Below are 25,843 nucleotides of genomic sequence, written 5' to 3' on the forward strand. Positions count from 1 at the left end.
CTGTAGTAAATTTCCGAAGAAATTCCCGGTTCAAGTCTCCAGGGAAATTCTGGAGGAATCTCCGAATATAATCTTTGAAAAAATACGAAGGAATTTCTAGAGAAAATTCTCGGAGGAATTTCTTAATATCCCTGGAGGAATTAGTATTGGAAATCCACCGAGAAATCCTCTAGAAGAGTTCCTGCAAGAAATCCCAGGAAGAAATCTCCGGACGAAGTTCCGGAGAAACTCCTGGAGAAAAACTCCAGATAAATTCTTTGGAAAGATCACCGATGGAATCTCTGGAGAAAATCCCCGGAGAAATTTCTTAAGGAAATTTCAGGAGGAATTACTGTAGTAAATCCCCGTAAGAATTTCAGGACGAAATCCCCAGAGGAATTCTTCTACGAAATCCCCAGAGTAATTCTTGGACGAAATTCAGTGAGGGATTACCAGAGAAAATCTCCGGTAATGTTGTTGAAATTTCCGGAGAAATTTCTGGAGAACACCCCCGGAGGAAATCCTGAAGAAATTCCTGTAGTTAATTTCCGAAGAAACTCCTGATTCAAGTCTCCAGGGAATCTCCGGATAAATTCTTGGAAAAAAAAAATAAAATACAAAGAAATTATTAGAGAAAATTTTCGGAAGAATTTCTTAATATCTCTGGAGGAATTAGTATTGGAAATCCACCGAGAAATCCTCTAGAAGAGTTCCTGCAAGAAATCCCAGGAAGAGATCTCCGGAGGAAGTTCTGGAGAAATTCCTGGAGAAAAACTCCAGATAAATTCTCTGGAAAAACCACCGAAGGAATCTCTGGAGAAAACCCCCGGAGGAATTTCTTAGGGAAATCTCAGGAGGAATTCTGGACGAAATCCCCAGAGAAATTCTTAGACGAAGTCCCTAGAGGAATTCTTGGACGAAATTCAGTGGAGACCAGAGAAAATCCCCGGTAAAGTTGAAATTTCCGGAGGAAATCTCCGGAGGAATTTCTGGCGAAATTTCCAGAGACAACCCCCGGAGGAAATCGTGGTGTGAATTTCCGGAGAAATTCCTGGTTCAATTCTCCAGGGAAATTCTGGAGGAATCTCCGGATAAAATCTCTAAAAAAATACGAAGGAATTTCTGGGGAAAATCCTCGGAGGAATTTCCTAATATCCCTGGAGGAATTGCTATTGGAAATCCCCTGAGGAATTTCTGAAGAAATTCCCTGGAGAATATCTTGGAAGAAATCTCCAAAATAATTTCTAGAGCAAATCGCCAGAATATAAAAGGCCTCTAAAGGAGTTCCTGCAAGAAATCCCTGAAAGAAATCTCCGGAGAAATTTATGGACTCTGGAGAAAATCTCCAGATAAATTCACTGGAAAATCACCGAAGGAATCTCGGGAGAAAATCCCTGGAGAAATTTCTTAAGGAAATCTCAGAAGGAATTCCTGTAGGAAATCCTTGGAAGAATTTCTGGACGAAACCCCAGAGGAATTCTTGGACGATATCCCCTGAGGGATCACCGGAGAAAATCTCTGGAAAGATTCTTGAAATTTCCGAAGGAAATCCCCAGAGGAATATCTGGGGAAATCCCCGGAGGAAATGTTGAAGAAATTCCTGGAGTAAATTTCCGAAGAAATTCCTGGTACAACTCACCAGGGAAATTTTGGAGGAAATCTCCGGATAAAATCTCTGAAAAAAAAACACGAAGGAAATTCTGGGGAAAATCCTCGGAGAAACTTCTTAATATCCCTGAATGAATTACTATTGGAAATCCCCTGAGGAATTCCTGCAGAAATTCCCCGGAAGATATCTTTGAAAAAAATCTCCGGAATATTTCCTGAAGCAAATCGCCAGAATATAAAAGGCCTCTAGAGGAGTTCCTGCAAAGAAACCCTGAAAAAAAAAACCCGGAGAAATTTCTTAATAAAATCTTCAAAATTATTCCTGTAGGAAATCCCCGGAAAATTTTTTGGATGAAATCCCCAGAAGAAATTTTGGATAAATTCTCCAGAAGAATTCTTGGACGAAATCCCCTGAGGAATCACCAGAGAAAATCCCCGGTAAAGTTCTTGAAATTTCCGGAGGAAACCCCGGAGGAATTTCTGGCGGAATTTCTAGAGAAAACCCCGGGAGAAAATCCTGAAGAAATTCCTATAGTAAATTTCCGGAGAAATTCCTGGTTCAATTATAATGGGAATTTTTGGAGAAAATCTCCGGATAAAATTTCTGATAAAAAAACACGAAGAAATTTCTAGAGAAAATCCTCGGAAAAACTTCCTAATATCCCTGGAGAAATTGGTATTGGAAATCCCCTCAGGAATTCTTGAAGAAATTCCCCGGAGGATATCTTGGACAAAATCTCCGGAATAATCCTGGGGTAAATCACCAGAATATAAAAGGCCTCTAGAGGAGTTCCAGCAAGAAAACCCTGGAAGAAATCTCAGGAGGAATTCCTTGAGTAAGTTCCGGAGAAACTCCTGAAGAAAAACTCCAGATAAATTCTCTGGAAAATCCCCGGAGGAATTCCTTAATAAAACATTCGGAATTATTCCTGTAGGAAATCCCCGGAAGAATTTCTGGATGAAATCCCCAGAGGAATTCTTGGACGAAATCTCCTGAGGGATCACCAGAGAAAATCCCCGGAAAGGTTCTTGAAATTTCCGAAGGAAATCCCCGGAGGAATATCTGGAGAAAACCCCCGGAGGAAATCCTGAAGAAATGCCTGGAGTAAATTTCCGAAGAAATTTCTGGTTCAACTCTCCAGGGAAATTTTGGAGGAATCTCCGGATAAAACCTCTGAAAAAAAATACAAAGTAATTTTTGGGGAAAATCCTTGGAGGAATTTCTTAACATCCCTGGAGTAATTGCTATTGGAAATCCCCGGAGGATATCTTGGAAAAAAAACTCCGGATTTATTCCTGAAGCAAATCGCCAGAATATAAAAACCCTCCAGAGGACTAGAGAAATCCCCGGAAAAAGTCTCTATATCACTGAAAGAATTTCTGGGCTATATCCCCGGAAGAATTCCTGGACGGATTTCTTTGAAAAAATCTCTGAAGGAAATCCAAGGAGGAATTACTGGAGTAAATCTCCTGATAAACTCCTGGTGCAATTCCCAGAAAAATTCCTGGAGATAAATTTCGGAGAAATTCTCTGAAAAATTTTCCAAGGAATTTCTCGAGAAAATCCCGTTAGAAATTTCTAAATGAAATATCCGGAGAATCTGGACGAAATCCCCAGAAGAATTTCAGAACTAAATCCCCAGAGGGATTTCTGGACAAAATTTCCATAGGAATTGCTTTTGGAAAGTCCCTGAGGGATTCCTGGAGAAAATCCTCGGAGGAATTCCTAGAGGTACTCCAGGATTAATTCCTGGAGCATTTGGTCAGAGGAGTTTCTGGAGGAAATTATGGGAGAAACTGCTACTGCAAATCTCCTGAGGAATTCCTGACAAAAATCGCCGGAGTTCTTGGGGATATCCCCGGAGGAATCCTTGAAATCTCCGGAGGAATCCCTGGAGGAAATCTCAGGAGACATTTGGGTTTATTCTACGACTGGCGTGAAGTGACAATTGTCGGTCTCGTATAGCGAGGTGACAATTGTCACCTCACGCCAGTCGTAGAATAAACCCAATTATTTGTGCAAATTCCCAGAAAAATTCCTGGAGAAAAACTCCGGAAAAATTCTCTAAAATATCTCCGAAGAAAACCCCGAAGAAATCCCCGGTGGAATTCTAAGAGAAAATCCCCGGTGAAATTCTTGGTGGAAATCTTCGGATGAATTTCCCTGGAGGGATTCTTGGCAAAATTCACCGGAGCTTTTTCCTAGTAGAATTGATGGATGCAATGTTCGGAGCAATTTATGGAGAACGTCCTCGGTGGTGCTTCTGGCGCAATCTCGCCCCTTGGTGCAGGCGCACTGAATGCATGTAGATGTGCCTTCCACAGTCTTGTTGGCGTTGATCACGATCTGCAGCAGTTGGATCTTGCTCGGGAGTGTCTCAAGGCGACACACAAGTTCAGGAATGTTTCCGAATATGCACCGCTACGCGATGGCCAGGCAGCTGTGAATGTATTCTTCGTTAAATGATTGGCGTGCTGATGATTAGCCTCATGCTGGTCATTCAGTGCACTCGAAAAGTGCCGGATTTTCAGGAACCCATTCAGCTGAAGATCAGGAGGTGCGACCAGTTGGCCTTTTCCTTAATTAAGGTACACCAAAAAGCGAAAAGAACACCGCATTCCGAGAGGCATCCGTTTCAGGTCGAAAGTCACTAGCTTGAACTCATCAATTGACGACAGCCGTGGAGTGACCGCTTGCTTCTGATACGCCGCCTTGCTGGTCCTCCCGAAACACGAATTCCCCAATCAGATCTATTGCGGGAAAGGGAATAAATATTGTTAAAAAAACAGCAGCAATTAAATATTGTTCCTATTTTTACTTACCTCAAATGAGTAGGAATTAAAGACGGTGACTGCTTCAGCGAGAAACATCCGAACTGGTAAACAAACATTTGTCAAACCAGTTTTGGAACAGCACAAATCTTGGTCCAAATCTGACCAAAAATAGAACACGCAGCTAGCCTGTTCCAAAAAAATAGACCAGAAAACTGGTATAAAATAAAATTGGAACATTATTTGCAACACCGGTGCAAGCTCCAATTTTGAGCGTGGTCCAAAAATTTGGAACCAACGCGGGATTTGGACCACCGGTGAAGTTGCCCTTATGTTTCAAACAGTATGAAGTAATTATCTGTTAACGTTAATGTATTGAAAACAGTTGCGTTCATGTTGTACATTATCAAACCAAAAGCGTTGAACAATAAAAAACGGTTTCAGTACACCATTCCGAAAAGTGACAATGTTCTAAAGTATTTTCAAATTGTTCAACAATATAGCGTGAAAACTTGCGAGAAATAGCAACAACATAAAATCACGTTTTCGGAAATAGTGTTTGCCTCTGTTTGTGCAACACATGTACAAATGTGCCTTTCACTATATGTTACTTTTTTTCAACAATACGGCAAACAGTTCAATCGTACACGCTAGTAAATTAACACTTTCATCAAAGTGTCTGCATATTATGAAAAAGTTTGACATAATGGTTCAAAAATCACATTTCACCCTCACAACTCAATACAAATAATGAAACATTAAATTTAAAATTATGCTCTACTGTTGAAGTTGAACAAATTGAAACTTAAAAATATATCTATTATAAAATTAATACTTCAAGACCCCTTTTTCAATATGACGTAAGTAACAATGTCAACAAAAATCATTTGTTTCCACAAAGTGATAGATCGTGCACTGCTTTGTATGGTTTTTAAATGAAAAATTCAAATTATTATTAATCAGCTCCAGGGATTGAATCCTGAGAAAATTGAGAGAATCTCTCACGTATCGCTCTCTGTAACTATCATAACATGCTGCACATTATGAGAGACTGTTTATCGTATACTGCTACAAGTTTGATCAGATTGGGGGGATAGTAGTGCATGATAAAACCCCTCTAAACATGCTCCAAGCCTGGGGGACACTGTTGTTATTGGAAGTTCGTGGATTATTTATCGTGCCAGTTAAGAAAAACCCCTATCCCCAACGGTAAACAAGCGAGAAAAATGGATTTTATCATCGCTCTCTCGTTGGGGCTCTCGCTCGCTGCTTCCATTTATCAGACTTGTTACACCTTGCGATACAATGACGATCGTGGACCGCAACAGATGGGATGTTTTTCTTTGCTTGCTTTGATCGTGCTTCATTCTCAAATGAGAGCGAATTCTGCAACGCCTGATCAGCTCATAAAATTCGTTTTTCAAAATTGACTTAAGTCACAATCAAAGCGAAAATGTTTTTTTTTTTTCCAGTGTCGTCTTTTTGTCGGTGTTATGACTTATGTAACGCTCGTAACGCCATACGCTTTCGTCAAATGACTGACCAAACGTCGTAAGCAACATTATTTAACGAATCGGTTTAGACGTCGTGTGAGCCAAATTGTAAACACAGTTGTTTGTGCTTGCTATTGTAATAAAATTTAAGTAAATGTACTCCACTAAACTTAAATCAATCAGGTTTTACATCGAAATTGTTCACAATCGGCGATGGCATCAGTTGACACAAACGAAACAGCTGTTGTACAGAAATGTAAGTACATTTTTCTCTTGTGATGTGCACCTTTATCAAACATTCTGTATATGTCCACAGCGCGGTCGTTTGGAGCGGAGTTCAGAAAATTCATTTCGAGCCCCCAGTGCCCAGCCTCCGACATATCAGCATCGACCAAAAAAGCGCGAACCTTGCAAGGATCAGGAGTAAAACTGTCATGTGAAACTGAGAACGGTAAGTTTAGGTGTTTTTTTTTCAGTAATTTAAGCACTAAGAGATATTTCTTGACTTTCAGCATCCGTGAACGATTCTGCTGGATCAAAACAGAACCAGATATACCGTGCAGTACTCCGCAACATTGCCAACTCTCCAAAAACCAAACCAAAGGGAACATCATCCGGCGCAAATTCCCACCGAGGATTCCAGGATGCTAAGAGCAAAAATTTACTTCTAAAAAATGTTTCCGTGGCACAAAAACAGGCCGTAGGATCGGATTTTTCTAGTGGCTCCTCACACAACCGGTCAAGTCAGCATTTGAACGGATTCAACGCACATTCCCTTGTTGATCACTAGATCAAAATCTCCTTGAATGGAAGCGGATCTCACAAGGCTGATCGTAAAATTCAGAAAGGAAGTGTTTTACATTTTGGTAATTTTGTTGTATACTTTAACATGTATACTTTTTCAGTGTCACCAAACATATCAGCGGAAGTGGCTGTTGATTCACGCCGACTACAGCGACTACAGTCAAACGATGATAATACTCAAAAATTGACCCAGAAAAGTTCGTTATCGTTGTGGAACTGTTTGCATATTGATCATTACAGCACACATCATTCATTTGTCCATTGACAAGTATGAAATTAATGGACCAAATTGTGCTAGGGCGACTGTACCAGTTATAGAGGCAATAGTAAAATTCATATTATTTTAACAAGGGCCATGTTAAATAAATACACACGAAAATAAAAATTACCTATAACATGCTTGAAATCACACTACCACTATTATTGGGCAACACACTATCACTGGATCAGCCACCCTATATGTCTATCAGTAACGGCACGAAGAACGGCCACTTTATGGCAGCTACTCTGCCGTTATACGCATAATTGTCCCATGTTACATTTTGTCATTTTTTAGTTTTTGTAGCCAAAAAGTCTATTTTAACCTATATTATTATAAAACAATTCAAAAACATCCCGCATAACTATGAACCATATCAGAACGGTTTCGCGTATTGTCAACAACAATTTGCGACCACATCATTATAATATCGTATAAAGTGCAAAATAACAATAAATCACCCATACGGCCAACGGTTTTCACAGTTTGCTGAACGGTAAATGAGCAAATAACAATGTGGGGAATGGGCGGTTAAGTTATGTAACCATTTGAAAACAAAGATTTTCTCGAACAAAACTTTTCGTGAACGGTTTACCAAATTGTAGCTAAACCATCCATTTTTGGCCAATTCCAATGTAAGACAAACTGTTCATGAACAGTAAAACCATATTTATTTTCAAAACCCGGATAATGTATGTATAATTATTGGTTTATTGTGCTATACAGTATTTTAACCACATACTGTACTCTTCTGTTACATTAATACCATAGACTTAAGAAGTAAGACCTTGAACTGTCGAAGAAACGCCATTCAAATTTGGGGGACCAGTCGGGTACCCAGTAAAACAATTTTCCGTGTAGTTTTTTTTCCGTGCACATCGATTTGTCAAATTGACGTTTCTTTTTGTGACAGTTCGTCGTCGATTTGTTTGAAATGTGTTTTCTTTTTCTCGTCAAAGCTGATCAGCGGTTGAAAATTTCAATTTGCTTTTGATTTTTATTATCTGTAAGTAGTTAGTTTATGTGTTCGTTGAGGCACGATAGTAAAGCTTCCAGTTCCGTACCGCTTCCCATCTTTCCGACAGACGCAACCTTCTATACATGTCGCAGTGCCCAATCCGATGATCGCAGCTGCCTCTAATCCTGCAAGGCTTCTCCCGTTACGGAACTCGATGGACTGCTCCGCTGTCTACGACGATGCCGAAATCCGTATCAATCCTTCCCTTCTTTCGGAATGCTTGATCCGACGCAACGGGTGCAGATTTGCTGTACGGAGTGATCTCGCTGGCATCCTTGACGATCGACGAGAGAAAGTTGGAAAATGTATGAAATGTAACGAATTGGGCTTTCCTCCGGTACCGTACCCATTCCAGCCGCGTGCTGGATGCGAATGAGATACACTGTCAGTCCTGTTTCCTTCAAATGGTCGGTAAGCTGCTGAACGACGACACAGAACTGAATGAACGTCGCCAATTTATCCGCTTTTGGCAACGGAGCCTCGCACGTTCGACAGCAGCATATTTAGCAGCTATTCAGGCCTTCCGTAAGCATCCGCAAGGTTTTGGTGATTTGCGGTACTGCACTGGGAAGTAGCAACCTGCTTCTCACCACATCCAGGCATGCTTAGGGGATACGCTGGCCATAAGGTAAAAGGATGAAAACGGGACAAATAAAGAACAAAATCGGCACAATTTTTAAAACTTAAAATAACTTATATAGCGTTCCTTTGAAAGTTTTAAGAATATTTGTAACAATTTTAAGCTTTTTGAAACTTACGAAAACATGTTTATTTGGTGTTAGTGGAATCATTTAATGTTTTCGTTATGATGATCAATCATGAGTTAAAATAGATTTTTTGAGGGTGTTGAGATTATTGAGCTTTGGAACTATTTTGAAAATTTTGAATTAGATTTCAAAATCTGGATTGCAAGTCATTTGTGAACTTCAAATTAAAATGAAGGCTGGATCAGACAACTTCGTTTTTAACCATCGCAATTCGTAACAAATTATGCACACTAGTTTCGATGACAATCTTCCTATATCTTTGAATTCTGGTGAAACCTTTGCGATTTTTGCATGCTTTTTTCGAATATCTGTAGGAGTCTTCGGAATTCGTAAGAGTAATCCCAAGGTCTCCCAGAAGTCGTGGGATTTGAGATCCCGAAAATTCAAGCTTCTTTTCGTTCAAGAAATCCAGGAATCTAACTGAAATCTTGAAATTTCTATCGGAATTCCACGAACTATCTTTGTATTTTTCAGGATTCCTACCACCGCTCCATAATGTTAAATCCTGGAAAAAATCCTGAGATAACAGAATTGAAGAAATGCTACTAGAATACCGGGAATACAACCTTGATATGTAGAATCCCGAATATAAAAAAATGATATTCGATCTTCCATACAAAATGGCAGATTAGTTTTCTCCCGTTTTTACGACCATTTCGTAGACTTTCATGAACTTTTTATATGCACAATCACAATGGTGTCTTGGATAAATTCAACAGTGAAAGTATCACGCATATCCAATTACCAGTTCTCGAGCCAACTCGTGACATACAAGCACCCTTCCATTTTTATTTATATAGATAGGCACAAATTACGTAACGCTCTAGGGGGAGGAGGGAGTCAGCTCAACGTTACGGCTCATTTGGGAGAATTTTGGGAGAGGGTAAAAAATTTCAATTTTACCTTTGCGTAATAAATGGACGCTGCCGTATCCAATAGGGTGTTATATATCTACATAAATTTTGAGAGTCCCAAGATTGAACTGTCATATTACCGTAGTAATCCAAACTGAGAACTAGCACCATAAAATCGTTAAATACATGTGATTTCAAAAACGGAAAACTTACAACAGTTGACGTTTTTCTGCTATATGTTTGTAGTAAAAGCTCATGTTCGTAGGAGGTAGAAAATTTGGTTGGAGATTGAGAATAGATTGGACTGCTGGAATTATCTAAAAAATTGTTTTTTCCAAGTTTTAGAAATTAGCCTTAAATACAGGCCACATTTCAGAATATTTACAGTTTTCATTAAAATATTTTTTTTTTTTCTAATGAATCTGAACTATTATTATAATAAGTCTTATATGAAAACTAATCAAATAAGATCCATGTTGTCCAATTGATAAGTTCTTCGCTAAAGCATGAAAAGGTAAAATATTAGTCAAGTCATTTGTTGATTACAAATCAAGTTAGACTCTGAAACAGCATCTGTTGATCACTAGAATAATAAATGAATACGATAAAAACTTGCAAAAAATAATTTGAACCTTTTTACTTTACTGCTGTTTTACGCTGCTTTTTTAGTGGGGAATGTCCTCAGTTCCGAAAATACGGGACAATTTGAGTATTTCAATGAAACGACGGGACAGCTCGTCAAGGTGGTGAAAACGGTACTGTCCCGTGAAATACGGTACGTATGGTCAGCCTGTTTGGGGAAATTATCCAGAATTTGCTCCAGGGCATCATTGAACACTCCAGCGCTTCTAACTCCAGGAATTTCCACAGGGATTATCTTGATTTTTTCAGATGCCATCTCAAATATTTTTACTTTAATTCTTCCCCAGATTTCTCTAGTCTTTACTCTAGGAGATCTTCCTAAAATTCCTACAGGAACTCCAGGAAATTGTTCCAATACCTGCGAAGATTTTTGTGCTTTTCTTTCAAACGATTCACATGAATTCTTTTTAGAATTCATTCACGATTACTCTCAGGAATTATTCCTCAAGAATTTCTGGTTGAAATTTCGTTAGTTCTTCACCCAAGGAATACTCCTGTACTTTTTCTTAACATTGGTAATTTTTAATTATCTTAAATTACTTACCAAAATCTGCAGGATAACATACAGAGATCCTTATAAGAATTTATCAGAGGTAACTTTAGGAATTTATATAGAATACTAATATCGACATGCGTTTTTTTTGTCGGATCAATCTTCACTTTAGCTCTATATCGTGATTCGGCATTTGACTGTAGATGCATTCAACTGAAGTGTTCTCGGTTGTCAAATATAAACTCAGCATCAGAGACGATATAAGTGGGTCGATGTTATGGTTAATGTACGGTAAATTCATAAGAAGCGCTTTTATACGGAGCTATTGGGTTCAAAATTTGTATCAATACTCTAAGCATATAAGGACACCTGCCGAATTTCATTTGTTCTACAAAAACTCCATGACGAAGATAACAAAATGGTAGATTATACGTAAGACACCCTAGGAGCCGGATCCTATTCATTGCAGTTTTGATTTACTTCGGCAGTGTTTTCTAAGCTACTGAGCTCATATTTGGCCACAATATGCGTTGTATTGAAGTGCTTCTTATTGCTAAGTATGAGTTAATCCATTCGAGAAAAAAAAAACATGCCAAAGTGAATCATAGAAGTGCCCAAGTAGCTCTGCACCCTATTTATCTTAAAGTTACGAATGTTATAAATCGAGCTAGGTACATAATTTTTAAAGGAACCCACCATTATCCGCTCATGTTTCGGTACATCGCGTACAAGTTAAACCCCTCTTTTTCCGATGGAAGATCCAGAATTATATTGACTTTCGACGAACGAACAGTCGATTAAACTCATGGGAAAAAGAGAGTTAAATATTTATCAAATTATGTCACTCAAACTGATAATTTCAAATATAATAATAAAAATTATTTTTCTAATCTTGTATATTAGAGAAAGAAATTATATAAGCATTGTTTGAAATTATTAGTTTTAGTGACATATTTTGATAGATAGTTTAAATCTTAGCAAAATAACTACATAATTCTAATAACAAAATTCGATACTCAATTTGATTTATTTTCTAGCTTAGTGTTATTATTATTTTATTATTATTATCTTTATTAAAAGACTTTCAGCCGTTGGCTGGTTCGTCTCTAGATGTCGAAGAAATTAAATCTTTTTTTTTGTATTGTGTTCAGTTGGAAAATTCAATCATCGCCAGGAGCTTTCATATTTTTGAATTTTTTGATAATAGTTCTCACTTCTTCCAAATCAGTCTCCCAGGCATTTTCGAAAACGTTCTCTTGATTGAGAATAATTTCGAAGTCCTGAGTAATTTGATTTTCAATCAGACTAAGTATGTCCTAAATTAAAATTGTGCGCGCTTTCAAACTGCATAGCAAGTTTTTGAGCTTTTTCATAATTAGTTAGTAATAATATGTTTTCCTCTTTCAATGCCGGTATTGACTTCTGAGGTTCTTTTTTTTTCCAAAATTTTAGATAATTTCCAAAAGGGCTTAGAGCCAGGGTCCAATTGAGAAATCTTATTTTCAAAATTTTTGTTTCTTAATTGTGCAAATCGTTTCATGATTTCTTTCTGCAAATCCTGCCGTATAATTTTCATAGCAGGATCGCGAGTGCGTTGAAATTGCCTTCTCACGTTTTTAAGACGGATCAAGAGTTTAAGATCATCGTCTATAATCACGGATTCAAATTTCACTTCACATTTTGGAACTGCAATGCTCCTGGCTTCAACAATGGAATTTGTTAAAGTTTTAAGAGCATTGTCAATATCAAGTTTTGTTTGTAACGAAATGTTAACATCAAGATTAGAGTCAATATATGTTTCATATATATTCCAGTCGGCTCGAAAATAATGGAAAGTGGAGCTGATAGGATTGAGAATCGCTTCATGGGATATTTGAAATGTAACAGGGACATGATCAGAATCAAAATCAGCATGAGTAACTAATTGGCTACAAAGATGACTAGAGTCAAACCCTTGGTGGCTCATTGCCCTGTTCATATTACCCCCATTGCCCCTACTTAGTCGCCCAAGGAGCTTCGTCTAAAGTGAATAGCAATATTGGTAGTCTATCCCGGCAACAAACCTAAGCATTCATTAGTTTAGGTGTGAACACTTTTTAGGCATGATAAATTTAAAAGAAAAACATGGTAGTAGTTTTGTTTTATGAAATTATTTTCACACTTTGTTGTAAATACTAGTTAGTCATGTTCATACAATTTAAAGCGTTAAAATGAAATAAAAAACTCAACATTCATGCATTGCACATTCTTTTTCTAATTTAAGTTGCGAAAAAATCGGTGGTTTTCAAGCACATCAATGGACGACAAACGAACGAAGTAAGAATATATCCAAACCGAGCCGAGCAAGCTGCTTCAAAGGCTGATAAATCAGACGTATTCTGCACGCAGAACGATATCATACATTGTTTATCACTAGAACTTAGATGACAAAGTAAAATCAATTCCGCCAAATCAATTATATCAAGTAACATCAATAGAACATCAGACATTGCTTTATATACCGAAGAGCAAAATTCAAACGAGTGGCTGTTTCAACGATGAATCAGGATAACAGCTAGTTCTTAGGTTCTTACTATAAACTGTATATCTACCTTAGCAACAAAAATCCGGACTGGTTAAAAAAATCCATAATTATTGGAACACCAAACCCATGAATGTAAGAGCTATGAAATACGGCACTAGAACGGAAAACTCTGCATTCGAATGGTATCGGCAGAGGCGTAATCCATTGATAAAGAAATGGGGCTTGGATGGTTCACTCAATTGAATCGTGGATATCCGTTTCTCCAGACGTAGTGGATCCGCTTACTGGAACACATTTAGAAATAAAATGCCCAATAGGCGGTGAAACTACTTTGGAACAAATTTCACAGGCACAACATGTTAAGTTGTATATAAAATTCAACGAAGTTTGTCAGAGTTACGAATTGAATTGTAACCATGAGTATTACTGCCAGGTGCAAGTAAATTTATGGATTATGGACTGTACCATGTGCGACTTTGATGTATATTCATTACCAGTGCTGGGAATGGTAATAGTAGTTGGCTTGAATTTTCGCGAAAATCACGTGGCTCTCCCAGTACAGTAGTTCAAAAACGTGAATCTCATCAAGTAGCCTCTGTTGGGTGCACGAGTTTTCTAAATCATGAGTGTCATTGAAGGCTCTAAATGCGGGAAATGCAGCGGGAAATAGAACATTTTTCTACAGTAATTTTGGGTTGCCCTTAGCAACGGGTGTTTTGCAATTTTCAAGGCATTTTACCTACAGCAGCGATGGGCGTGAGTTTCACTGGCTTCGCTGACTGTGATTGGCTTTGTTTGGCTACTGTAGAGTGAATTTCAGCTTTTTCCCCAATCCTGTTCATTACACGATAATGATTTTGTTATCGTAGAAGTTTCGACGCAAATTATGTAAGCAAAGTAATAAACCAGGTGAATAAACTTTATATTATACAAAATTGTATGATTACTATGATGTTCCCCTCAAACAGCTTTTCAAGTCATACTGTTCTAGTACTACATATTTCCATGAAACGATGGTCCCATCAGATATCGATTCATGGAGGTTTGGCTGTTTTAGAATACAGTTCAATAGTATGAATAAAATACGCATTCAATGTTTCAATTCATTAAAAAATAAGACAATTTTGGCATCAATGATTACCCTATTCAGTTGAAGAAGAAAAACTCAAGCTTCACTCCATATATCACTATTTATAGTATATGTACTACAACATATATAAAAGTATACTTTATTATATGCATTCATATATTCAAAACCCAACCCAATAAGTTTTCATCTCAACTTTCTGCAAAATTTTGATGGCAGTTATTGAAATGATACAAAATATTGGGAAAATTCCGTGTTACCTTAGACATGTCAGTAAAATGCAATTACATACGAAGCATATTGTTCCAAAATATGAGCTCAGAAACCCGTGCTTAAGTGAATCAAAATTTCACGAACAGAGACCTTCGCCCTAGCGAGGTTTTCATGCGAAAATTAAAAACAAATCACAGTCAAACTTCCATGAGTCGATGTTGAATGAACCATCGACTCATGAAAATATTAATTTGTGAAGCAGATATTCTTTAGAAAGCTTTTTGAGGCATTATCATAAAAACCATGTTTTTGTAGAAGAAAACAATAGTAACGAAAAGCACAAAGACATCAATCAAACTGAAAATAGCAAGTAGGTAGAATTAACAACACTACCCGTCATATTTATGAAACCATTTCACCGAGCATTGCGACACTCGTTTTGAATATTGTTAAGTTTAAAATCACTACTACTACTACTATCATCTTGTGCTTACCGGTAAGTTTCAATGGATGTTGTGATATTCAGAAAGAGTGTTGTACTACTCGGTGAAGTTATCCATACTTTTGTTAGGAAATGCTCATAGAGTATAAATTTATACATACAACCGGTGTAATTTGTTAATGGTTTGTTACATCTATTCTTCTGTAGTTACAATATTTCACGCATAATTTTGGATAACGTAATAAAAGCAATTGGTAACCACCTGTGTAAGCAATTGTTTCATAGCTTTGTTGAATGACATGCAAATTCCGTAATATGCTCAGGAACAGTGAGATGTACACGTGATTGCCAGTGGATTTTAAGACGTTGTTCTAAATTATGCGAGAACCAAGGAAAATTTCTCATTTAATTTTTCACAAAAAAGCACATTAAATACGATACATTGCGTACATTTTTATTTATCATACATGACCGTCACGTAGGCCAGTTAAGTTAATAACAGTAAACTTACTACAACTGGCCATCGACCAAGATTGATGCACTAAGATTGACGCTTGTACAAATAATCGTAGGTATGTCGTCAATATGACCAAGGATTGAAGGAGTTACACTTGAACCATGTGAGAAAAGTAGACGGTGACTGCTGCAACACGGAACAATATTCCTAATGCTTCGTATGATAGATTTTGTTTAAGCTTGGCAAGCGTCAAGATTACTCTATCAGTTGTATGCATGTTGAATTGTTTGACAACATCTGTTCCAACTTTCTACAAGCTAAACAAATCTCTTCCAGCAAGGCGAGTGTAGGTCATCCGGTTCTTTATCGCTCACTAGTAAGTCAGACAGTATAAGCAAACCGGACTTGATCTTCGTTGAATTTCCGACATCTGAGTTTGTAATCGCAGCAGAATCCTGGTTATTCGAATCGAAAGAGGCTTATCTTCGCTGATGCCTGGAAGGTATCCTTTATTCCAGGCATTTTTTTTTAGCGTAGCTGCTAGCAAGAGGCATACCAGAAATTGTCAATTGAGACACATCTAATAGAAGGATATTCGCCTAAATCACTTTTAACAACACTTTGACCAGCGATAAACTTACTAAGGTTGTCGTCATACGAATAGGATACCGTATTTGGCGTGTAAGGATTGTTGACTTCGTTAGTGATTTGGTGATCCAGAAGTTCAGATGTGAACCTATGGGCAGGGCTTTCTTTAGTTGATGTTGATTTATCGAACGAATTGGTTATTGTTGACGAATCAACGGCTGCGTCAGAAATTCTCATTGATGGTATTGCAATCCGCTTCATCCTTGGTCCACCTATTGAAAAAAATTGAAAATTATATATTTAATATATTTAATTATATATTTAAAGTATTGCGACCACTGCCGATAAGTTTTCCATAGTATAAATCCCATACAAACATTTAACGGCTGGCGAGTAAATATAGTTTCACAAATCGAGCTGAAATTTTGTACAGTTGTTATGGGATGCAATGCAATCCAAAAAGTGGACTGGAGCGAAAATCTTAATTTTGTCCCACACTAATGGCCACGACTTCACCATGCCGCCATTGCAATACTAGTGCAGCTAAAATCTGATTTTCACACTTTTAATTCTAGCACTCATCAAGAGTAGATTTTGATTTTTTTGCGAATTATTTCACAATAATTGAAACACGTATACATCAAACATTTATGTTACCTATCCAATAGTATAGGGATTTGACTAAAATGAATCTGAACCTTGATATTTTATTTCTATTGAAATTACCTGAAAAGTTTCAATTTCATGATGTCTTAAGGTGATTATAAAACGAAGCCACACCTCAAATTTTCAAGAGCACAAGACTTGAGAACTAAACAGCGCTTCGCGTTGAAAATTTATCTCAAGGATCACCACCAGCAAGCAAGTAATTTGATAGATTTTCAACGCGAACTGTTGTCAGATTTTTCAGCATTGTGCAGTTGAAAATTCAAAATTTGGCTTCGTTTCATAATCACCTTAAGTGGATTGAAAAACAAGTGCTTTAGGTGTTTTACCATTTTGTCAAGTGTTCTCTAGCAAAGCTAAATGAACATTGAAATACAAATTCTTGTGGAACATTACAATGTTATAACAATGTTCTTAAACACATAACACAAAGAGATTTTGATGGACATATATTTTACTTTTTCTAGGGGGAAGTCCTCTATGCCCGGACAGTTTGAATTTTCCAAAAACGAATAATGATATTAAGATTTTAGTATTCTAGGATTATATCAAAACACATTTTTGCAGTGTATGCAAATTATGACGTTTTCATGCCCAAACGTTAACAAACAGTAGCTGTTGAATGTTTCACTCTGATACAATCTACCAAAATATGTGAAACGATAAAATTCCATACAAGTGTAGCCACAAATGTTTCTTATAATTAAAGCTGAATTGTCTCCGTACGTTGACTTCAGTAAGTTTTGCATCAAGCACAATGCAAAATTCATTAGAAAATGTCGAATTTCAAAGAAAAGCAACCTTTTTTGTAAACCATTGTAAGTCCTCATGTCCTGTATGACCGGACAGTGAAAAAGTTTACCTAACAACTGGGATCTAATTCATAATTCGCATTTTTCATAAATATAGGGTACAAATAAACAAACACCAGCCAAAATAAAGCATAAACAACAAAATTGTTGGTCCTTGGAGGCCTTACAAAGTGCTGTCAATATGATGCTTTAAAGGCAAAGAAGCAGCCACAAGATATGATGTACAGCATCTCTCCATAACTCGATAATGAAGGGACCATCGATTTGGGAGATATCGTGTTACAGAATAAATACTAAACCAGTGCATATATGCGATTCAAGGGACCATGGACGTAGCCATGAACACCAAATTTTACTATGGTTCTTTTGAGTTGAGATACGAAGGTCGAGTAGTTGACTGTACCTAAGAGCACACTTCAACCTTCGAGCTGACAAAGAAATTGTGAAGAACTATAAACACGTTGAATTCCCGAAGACATTTTCATCTGAATACGAGCAACCGTTAATGCAACATAGACGGCGACATATGGCAAATCGATCTACGGCTCTGATCATGTGCGTTTTTACTGAATTTTTTATACTGTACAAAAATTAACGGTAAAACTAATGTAGATTTTGAAAATATTACGAAAAAACAAAAAGTGTCCGGGTATAGAGGACTTCCCCCTATTTCAACAAAACAAAAATGCGAGGTCTGTACTGGCCAGATAATGCTTTCTGAGACACCCCATATGTACAATAGCCTGGGACACAATTATATGAAAAATTTAGATTCTCGCTCCACTCCACTCTTTGGATTTCATTTAGGTCCCATAACAACTGTGCAAAATTTCAGCTCGATCAGAGAAACTGTATTTTAGCGCCAGCCGTTCAAAGTTTGTATGGGATTTACTATGGGAAAACTTACTTTTGCAAAAAAAAAAAATCGCCAGAGGTCGCCCATTGTGCTCTATAAAAATTCTGAGCACGATGAACAACATTGTAGAAGACCGCAAAGCAATCCGATGCTTGTGAAAAAAGTTATTAAGCAAAGACTATTCGGAATTTTTGCCCGATTTTTTTATTATTGTTATTTCTCTACGTGTTTATCAACGTGACCTTGCCAGTCGGTTTTTATTGAATAACTTTTTGCATAAGTGTCGGATTGTTTCGCGGTCTTCGGCAATATTCTTCATCGTATAAATAATACCTACCGAGGTATGCGTTTGAAATTTTTATAGAGGTCAATGGGCGACCTCTGGCGATTTTTCTTTGCCAAAGTAAGTTTTCCCATAGTAAATCCCATACAAACTTTGGGCTGGCGCTAAAATATAGTTTTACCGATCGAGCTGAAATTTTGCACCGTTGTTATGAGACCTAAATGCAATCCAAAAAGTGGACTGGAGCGAGAATCTAAATGTTGTCCCACACTAATGTACAAACTTATTATCTCATAGTAAAAACTCATTCTTCAAATCTATATAAAGAAAGTTGCTGAAGAATGCTTGTGATTACTTGAGTAGTGAAATTTGTTCTAAGCGTTGCGTCTATTTGTCTATGATATTAGCGTGGGACACGATTATATTAAAATATAAATTCTCGCTTCAGTTTACTTTTTGGGTGTCTTTTCGGATCTATACAAACCACTGTGTATACTTTCAATTTTTTTTTATCTGTATTAACGAGATTTTTAGCCCTGGGCTAGTTAATCTCGGGACCAACGGCTTTACTTCCCTTCCGAAGGAAGTCGTCACTGAAATTTTTGGTGACTATCTCGGGGATGGGATTCGATCCCAGGTCCTCGGCGTGAGAGGCGTGTGTTCTAACCACTACACCAGGTCCGTCCCCCTTTCAACTCGATAGAAGAAACTGTAATTTAACGCCTGTTGTTCATATTTGGCAAAGGATTTACTATGGAAAAACTCACTTTAGCAAAGAAAAAATCGCCAAAGGTCGCCCATACACCTTTATGTAAAAAAAATCTAAACACAGACCTAGACAGGTAATTTTACAATGAAGAATATTTGCGAAGATCGCTAAGTAATCAGATGCTTGTATTAATAATCCTTGACTATTCGAGCATTTAACTACATTTTGTTATTATTAACTTTTTAACAAGTTTCGGATTGCTTCGCAATCTTTGGCAATGTTCCTTTTCGTAAAAATACCTATCAAGGTCTGCGTTCAGATTTTTATAGTGGTCGATGAGTGACCACTGGCGATTCATCTTTGCAAAAGTAATCATTCCCATAGTAAATCAAATACAAACTTGGAACGCTAAATCTTAATTTCACCAATCGAGCTGAAATTTCACCCAGTTATGGGACCCAAATAGAACCTGAAAAGTGGACTGGAGCGAGAATTTAAATTTTGTCACACACTACTTTTTATGCAATGTAATGCTTATGTCTTACCTCTGATAGTCGGTCTTTCTGAAATGTAAAATGTTAAATTTCGTGTTGGCAACTTGGAGCATTTTAAAATCAGAATCCACTTTATACCGCAGGTCTTGTGCAACCGGAAATTTGTGAAATTTTATGTTGCCTTCCGTTTTTTGATTGACATCCTTCCACAAAACATAATCGGTTACTCCGTTGTTGCATGCATATTTGGTGTAATTGTAGTCCTTCAAGTGTGTGGGTGAATCAGGTGTATCAACGACCGCCGCGGAATCTTAACCAACCTAGTTATCTTCCTGTACAGAACCGCAGTAGCTTTTGGGCTTCAGCTTCATCCATCCTCAACGCCTTTTTCCTTCATACGGACGGATTTGAGCGTAGGGAAGTGGTGGAGACCCCGCTTTGCTTTGTATGGCTTGCATTTGGGGACACAACATTCTGTCCCACGCAGTATTTTCCCGTCTTGCAGCTTTACCGTTGGAACTGCAACGTTATGTAGTTTCTATCTGGTATCTACAAAAGAAAACCATAAAAAAACAACTATCGATAATATTGAAAAATGTTCACTTACTTTCGATGAAATCGTTGGCCGCAAAATGCTGGCTGCAAATCCGCTCGTGTCTTTCACCTGACCGGGGCATAAGTTTTGTTCACCGGTGGTAGACCTTGTTCTTACGGCAGGCAACCGGGAAGAAACTAACCCCACACCGGAGCGATTTTCGCATCCAAAACTGTTGCAATTTTTAACCTATTTTGGTCGAGACAACCATCACTTGTCGATGTAGAATTGCAATTTCTACCGACTAACTATATTGCTTAAAAAAATAACAATAAATTTAGCAGAACTAAAAAAAACGTCCTCTGCGTGCTCCGCACGAATCAACAACAACAACTGTTGATGCGAACAACAAAAACAAAACCGACTGAACAAAAAGGGACAAACAAAAATAATGTAACTGTCGAAAACGTCACATTAGCGTGGGTACCGTGGGTCGTTCACATTCTACAAACCGTTCGCCCGAAAAAATCGAGAGTTTCATATTGATTGATGTTAATACCATAAAAGAAAGTGTGATGAAAATTATTTAATTAGAAAAAAAAAAACATTTAGATACGTGTCAAAAAAAACCGCATTTATTATTATAATTAATATTATTATTGATCACATAAGTGCATTACTCACAGATATTAATATTCTTTGCATAGTATCACCGAAATTCATCTTTTTACCCACGAACCGCTGAGACGCCTTTTCAACTTTACCAGCAGCTGCAACCTCAACGGAACAAGTACAAAAAGTTCCGGTTTCCTTAACCGATCCCAACTAACAATTCAGAGCCACAAACAAGCATGCATGTTTAATTATTGTTCAATGATGGTAATGGTAGCTGAATAAAAAATTTGCTCTATAAAGAGCTGAGAAGGTGCTTTTTTAACACAAACTTAGATCAATGTTCAACGTTATGCATTAGCATGAACAAAAGTTGAATCGCCACTTATTAAACGTTTCCAAAGATTCTCATTCGACGAGTCAAGATTGTTCTACAAATGAGCTGAACAAGACATGTTTCCCCCAATTAAAAAGCCAATATTCCACTAAACAAATGTATATATATAAAAGGATATTTAGAAGACGAACTAACGTTTTACTTGCGTCGCACTTCAGCTATTTCCACATGTTTAACATAAGCATGAATAAGAGCTAAATAAGTATCTTATAAAATCCTAATTCAGCTTCAGTATATTATGAGAACAGTTGATCCAATAGAGGCCAAAATGACGATTAACAAACACATTGTTCAGCAATAAATAAGCCTTGTAAAAGCGATCACACTATAGCTAAATTTCATAAAATGGACAAAATATCCGAAATTCGTGTTGAGTTCCGAATGCATTTCAAAGCTCATAAATTATGCTTTCTTAAAACTTTTGAAATAGCTGTTCAGAAAATAAACATGATCAGTCTCCAGAAATGCAGAATCATTGTGAAAAACAAAAATAAATATTTAAGCTAAGTATTCCGAGTAGGAGCAAAGTACTGACAAACAAAGCGTGATATTGACTTGATTGACATAAGAGATGAAGACAATATCAAAATTTAATTCCTGGAACTTCTAAACCTATGAAAAATTTGATGTACGCAGATCTAATGAATAGCTCGCAGCTATTGGTAAAATCTTGCAGAATCTAAATATGACATGCAAATTTTGTTCTAGTAGTTTATTTTAAATATCATTTCCAGATATTTTATATCATATATCTATCAAGTTAATATCACTTTAAGCTATCCATATATTATTTTCTATTGCTAAGCTTTTTTCGCCTGCTCGAGATGTTTTTCCGTACAAGAAAAATAGAAATTTCTTTGACAGAATTGATTAAATAAATTTCTATAGCCAGCTACATTTGAAATGACATTTCTTCACAACTGAATAAATACTGCGCTCTAAAAAAATGATTTACTTGGCCATTTCAGAAAATAAAAATCGCATCAAGATATTCGAATATTTTTCTATTCAGGTGGGTTCTGAGGACTAACCCTTCAAATGATTCAAATATATTCATACAGAGAACTTTTACTTCAATGCATATGTAATAGGTTTATGAAAAATACAAATAAAAAAATAATCAAACTATAATTTATAAAATCAATTAAGTAACTAATCATTTTTGAACAAACTAAAACTAATTATGAAATTAGATTAATCATTTCAGACTGTTTTTACTTTGTGTAAATAAACATTATTTTGACCAACATCGACATATATTTTCTCACTGTGTGCTAAAAATAGCCGACTGAACTCCGCTTGGATCAGCACTAAACAGCAGCTGAATAATATGCTTGTTCAGTTGTAGATTAGCGTACCATGTGTTGATTAGACGTTGTCGAATAGAAGCTCGAACATGGTCAATATTCAGCTTTGAGAAGTTTATATTTTGCACTGGACGATTTAATCATCAATTCTAGGATGGCGCAGATGGCAAGGCATACCGCTGACGATTGGAAGGTCTCGAGTTCGAATCCAGTATACAGGCGATTTTTAATTAAGATTGTTATACTATCATAATAATAGTGCACACTACATTTATATAGTGCCTAGAGAAATATTTTTTTGTTTTTATTAGTCTTTAATTATTTTTAGACCAGCCGTATAAAAGCTGAACTAAATGCTTGTAAAACGTTTTTAAAGCTGAAAAATAAAGTTGGTATTCAACGACATGCTTTAAAGTTTCTCCAAATTTGTGTGAACAATGCTTTAACAAAGGTTGGCCATGGAAATTATTAAAATGTTATAAAACACGATGCTGAATAAAACTGCCATAATGGTGTTTGTTAAATGAGTGAATGTTAGTTGGGATGCTTTTGCAAGCAGGCATAGGGACGACACATTCTATTGGCACGATTCAGCTCACTTTCCAGTTCCGGTTCTCCCGATGATAGTCTGTTGAGGAAAAAACGGCAGCTTTTACGGTTGAGTTGATTATATCTATTAAGAGAAAAAATACTACTTGGCTAATTGATGAAATCAAACACGAATCAGATTACTTACCAATTATTATGGATCCAGCAACGGAGCTAAACCAGCCAAACACGTAGGGGGAGATCCCCCAGTGCCGGACAGCACCCAATACCGGACAAAGTCGAAAAATTGAGAAATCATGGTCCAATCAAGATGGTGTATATGAAGAAAAGAAAGCTATTATGGAGACTTATGTTAACGTAGAATAACACATCCTTGAAATATGCATGGCTTTTTAAAAAAGTAGAAAAATTTGAAAATCTTAAAACATTTGACGTATCGCCTTAATTTTGAGCCTATTTAGTAAATATTTTGAATATGAAAAAATACTTTGGATCACGCAAGCATGATCGAACATAATCCTAATTTGATAGTATGACTGTATTTTGTACCATAATTGAACTAAATATAGACAAATTACAATTTTGGTTAAGCGACTCCTGTCCCCCAGTTTCGGACAGCTTGATTTGTTATATGATGTCTTTGTAATTATTGCACCAGTGTCTCAAAATATATTAATTTTTCATGTATTCCGTCGATCATGGTATCAAACATGCAATAAAATTAAGAAGAATGAACATTCAGAACAACATTGTAAAATGTGCTATTTTTTCATCATATATGAAAGAGGTTTTTGGTGGACATCTTGCAAACCAAGAAAATCTCAAATTTTTCTTGTAAATGTTGCAAATGCATTGAATTAACAATTTTATACTATTTCTATAGTAAACACATTCGATGATGTTCAAATTTACAGAATACGAGGCATTTCCAGATCGTGTCCGGTATTGGGTGCCACCTTTCAAGATCGATCAATTTGGTACTAAAATACAACATCAAAATACAATGTCAAAATTTATATTTATATTTTCAAATTTATTGTTGTACACTATAAAAATGATAATATTTATCATAAATGGGTAACACGAGCACATAAAACCAATATTTTTAGACTTGTGAATTTAGTGGCTTAAGTGTCCGGTACTGGGGGATCTCCCCCTATTTCCAAATCGAAAATAAATAATTAAAACTGAAACAACAGACAATCTCGAACTCGCGACTTTTTTTTTCTTTCACCAGCAGTAGAAAAACAAACACGCTGAAAAAATTCAACACAGTAAAAGTATTAATTTTATAATAGATATATTTTTAAGTTTCAATTTGTTCAACTTCAACAGTAGAGCATAATTTTAAATTTAATGTTTCATTATTTGTATTGAGTTGTGAGGGTGAAATGTGATTTTTGAACCATTATGTCAAACTTTTTCATAATATGCAGACACTTTGATGAAAGTGTTAATTTACTAGCGTGTACGATTGAACTGTTTGCCGTATTGTTCAAAAAAAGTAACATATAGTGAAAGGCACATTTGTACATGTGTTGCACAAACAGAGGCAAACACTATTTCCGAAAACGTGATTTTATGTTGTTACTATTTCTCGCAAGTTTTCACGCTATATTGTTGAACAATTTGAAAATACTTTAGAACATTGTCACTTTTCGGAATGGTGTACTGAAACCGTTTTTTATTGTTCAACGCTTTTGGTTTGATAATGTACAACATGAACGCAACTGTTTTCAATACATTAACGTTAACAGATAATTACTTCATACTGTTTGAAACATAAGGCGAATTGTATTTTTCTATGCGGGATATACTTTGTTCGAACACTCTATGAAAAGCATACCAAGTCAATTTGTCCCACTGTTGAATTTCTACGCATAACTGTCTCGCTACTGAATTTCTATGCATATCTGTCCCACTATGTATTTTCCAAAATCAGTTGCAAATAAAATACTTAATTTATAGGATTCATTGAGCTGTGTCAATTTTTTTTATAATCTTTTTTCTTTGGCTTTACATCCCATGTGGAACACTGCCTGTTTCACAAAATAGTGTTCTAAGACTGTTGTACAGGGGATAGACTGAATAATTGAGTTAAGCGAAATTTTTCCTAAATACAAATGCTTGAAACATTTTGAAAATATAATTTAATTGGATGCATCCAGAAGCATTCGACGTTATCTAGTTTCAGCACTTGCTTGACCATGTATATTGGTTTGATGTTTCTGGTTTTCTGAGTTCATGTCTTAATCACATTTTTTCTGTTGCTTGTATTTTTGTGCGGTGTGAAGTTGTATTCGTGCTAACGATTTTTCTAAGAAACTACAACTAATTGAACATTGAATGCCACATTATGGTTCGTTTGGGTAGTAAATACTGGCATGGCGTATCATTGTCAGGGGCGGCGGCTGATCATCGTCCGAGTGCCAGAGTGAAACTCTAAGCTAAGCTGTGCTCTATGGCCCTCCAAACATTAGGGGGAATGGTCCTCCTGAAATCTAGGGGGTTTGTGTCAGGCTCTGCAAGCCTCAGCACAGGAACATTTACAATTGGAGACTATGAACCACTCAAAGGGATCTATTTTGTTCCTTCAGGTACACATGGTACCAATGGTACGCCA

General features: G+C 36.6%; 1 protein-coding gene and 1 long non-coding RNA gene across 2 annotated transcripts; one reads left to right on the forward strand and one right to left on the reverse strand.

The window, feature by feature from the left end:
* The first annotated feature begins 5,805 nt into the window (after positions 1–5,805).
* Positions 5,806–7,013, forward strand: LOC110676014. Its single transcript, XM_021842334.1, has 4 exons — positions 5,806–6,108; positions 6,169–6,303; positions 6,365–6,700; positions 6,758–7,013. The coding sequence occupies exons 1-3, from the start codon at positions 6,066–6,068 to the stop codon at positions 6,640–6,642; spliced, it is 456 nt and encodes a 151-aa protein (XP_021698026.1). The 5' UTR covers positions 5,806–6,065; the 3' UTR covers positions 6,643–6,700; positions 6,758–7,013.
* Positions 7,014–15,332: 8,319 nt separating this feature from the next.
* LOC110676015 lies at positions 15,333–20,747 on the reverse strand. The gene is made up of 3 exons (XR_002500002.1): positions 20,428–20,747; positions 19,872–20,369; positions 15,333–16,272 (listed from the first exon to the last, which is right to left on the reverse strand). It is a non-coding gene; the product is annotated as an uncharacterized LOC110676015 (long non-coding RNA).
* Positions 20,748–25,843: the final 5,096 nt, after the last annotated feature.

The sequence above is a fragment of the Aedes aegypti genome, chromosome 2 (genome assembly GCF_002204515.2).
Source record: "Aedes aegypti strain LVP_AGWG chromosome 2, AaegL5.0 Primary Assembly, whole genome shotgun sequence".
Classification (NCBI taxonomy): domain Eukaryota; kingdom Metazoa; phylum Arthropoda; class Insecta; order Diptera; family Culicidae; genus Aedes; species Aedes aegypti.

Bases quoted from the DNA above. Each gene is read 5' to 3' on its own strand.
- LOC110676014 (XM_021842334.1), top strand. From the start codon at position 6,066: ATGGCATCAGTTGACACAAACGAAACAGCTGTTGTACAGAAAT. The intron at 6,109-6,168 runs GTAAGTACATTT...ATATGTCCACAG, and splicing joins AACAGCTGTTGTACAGAAAT to CGCGGTCGTTTGGAGCGGAG. The intron at 6,304-6,364 runs GTAAGTTTAGGT...CTTGACTTTCAG, and splicing joins GTCATGTGAAACTGAGAACG to CATCCGTGAACGATTCTGCT.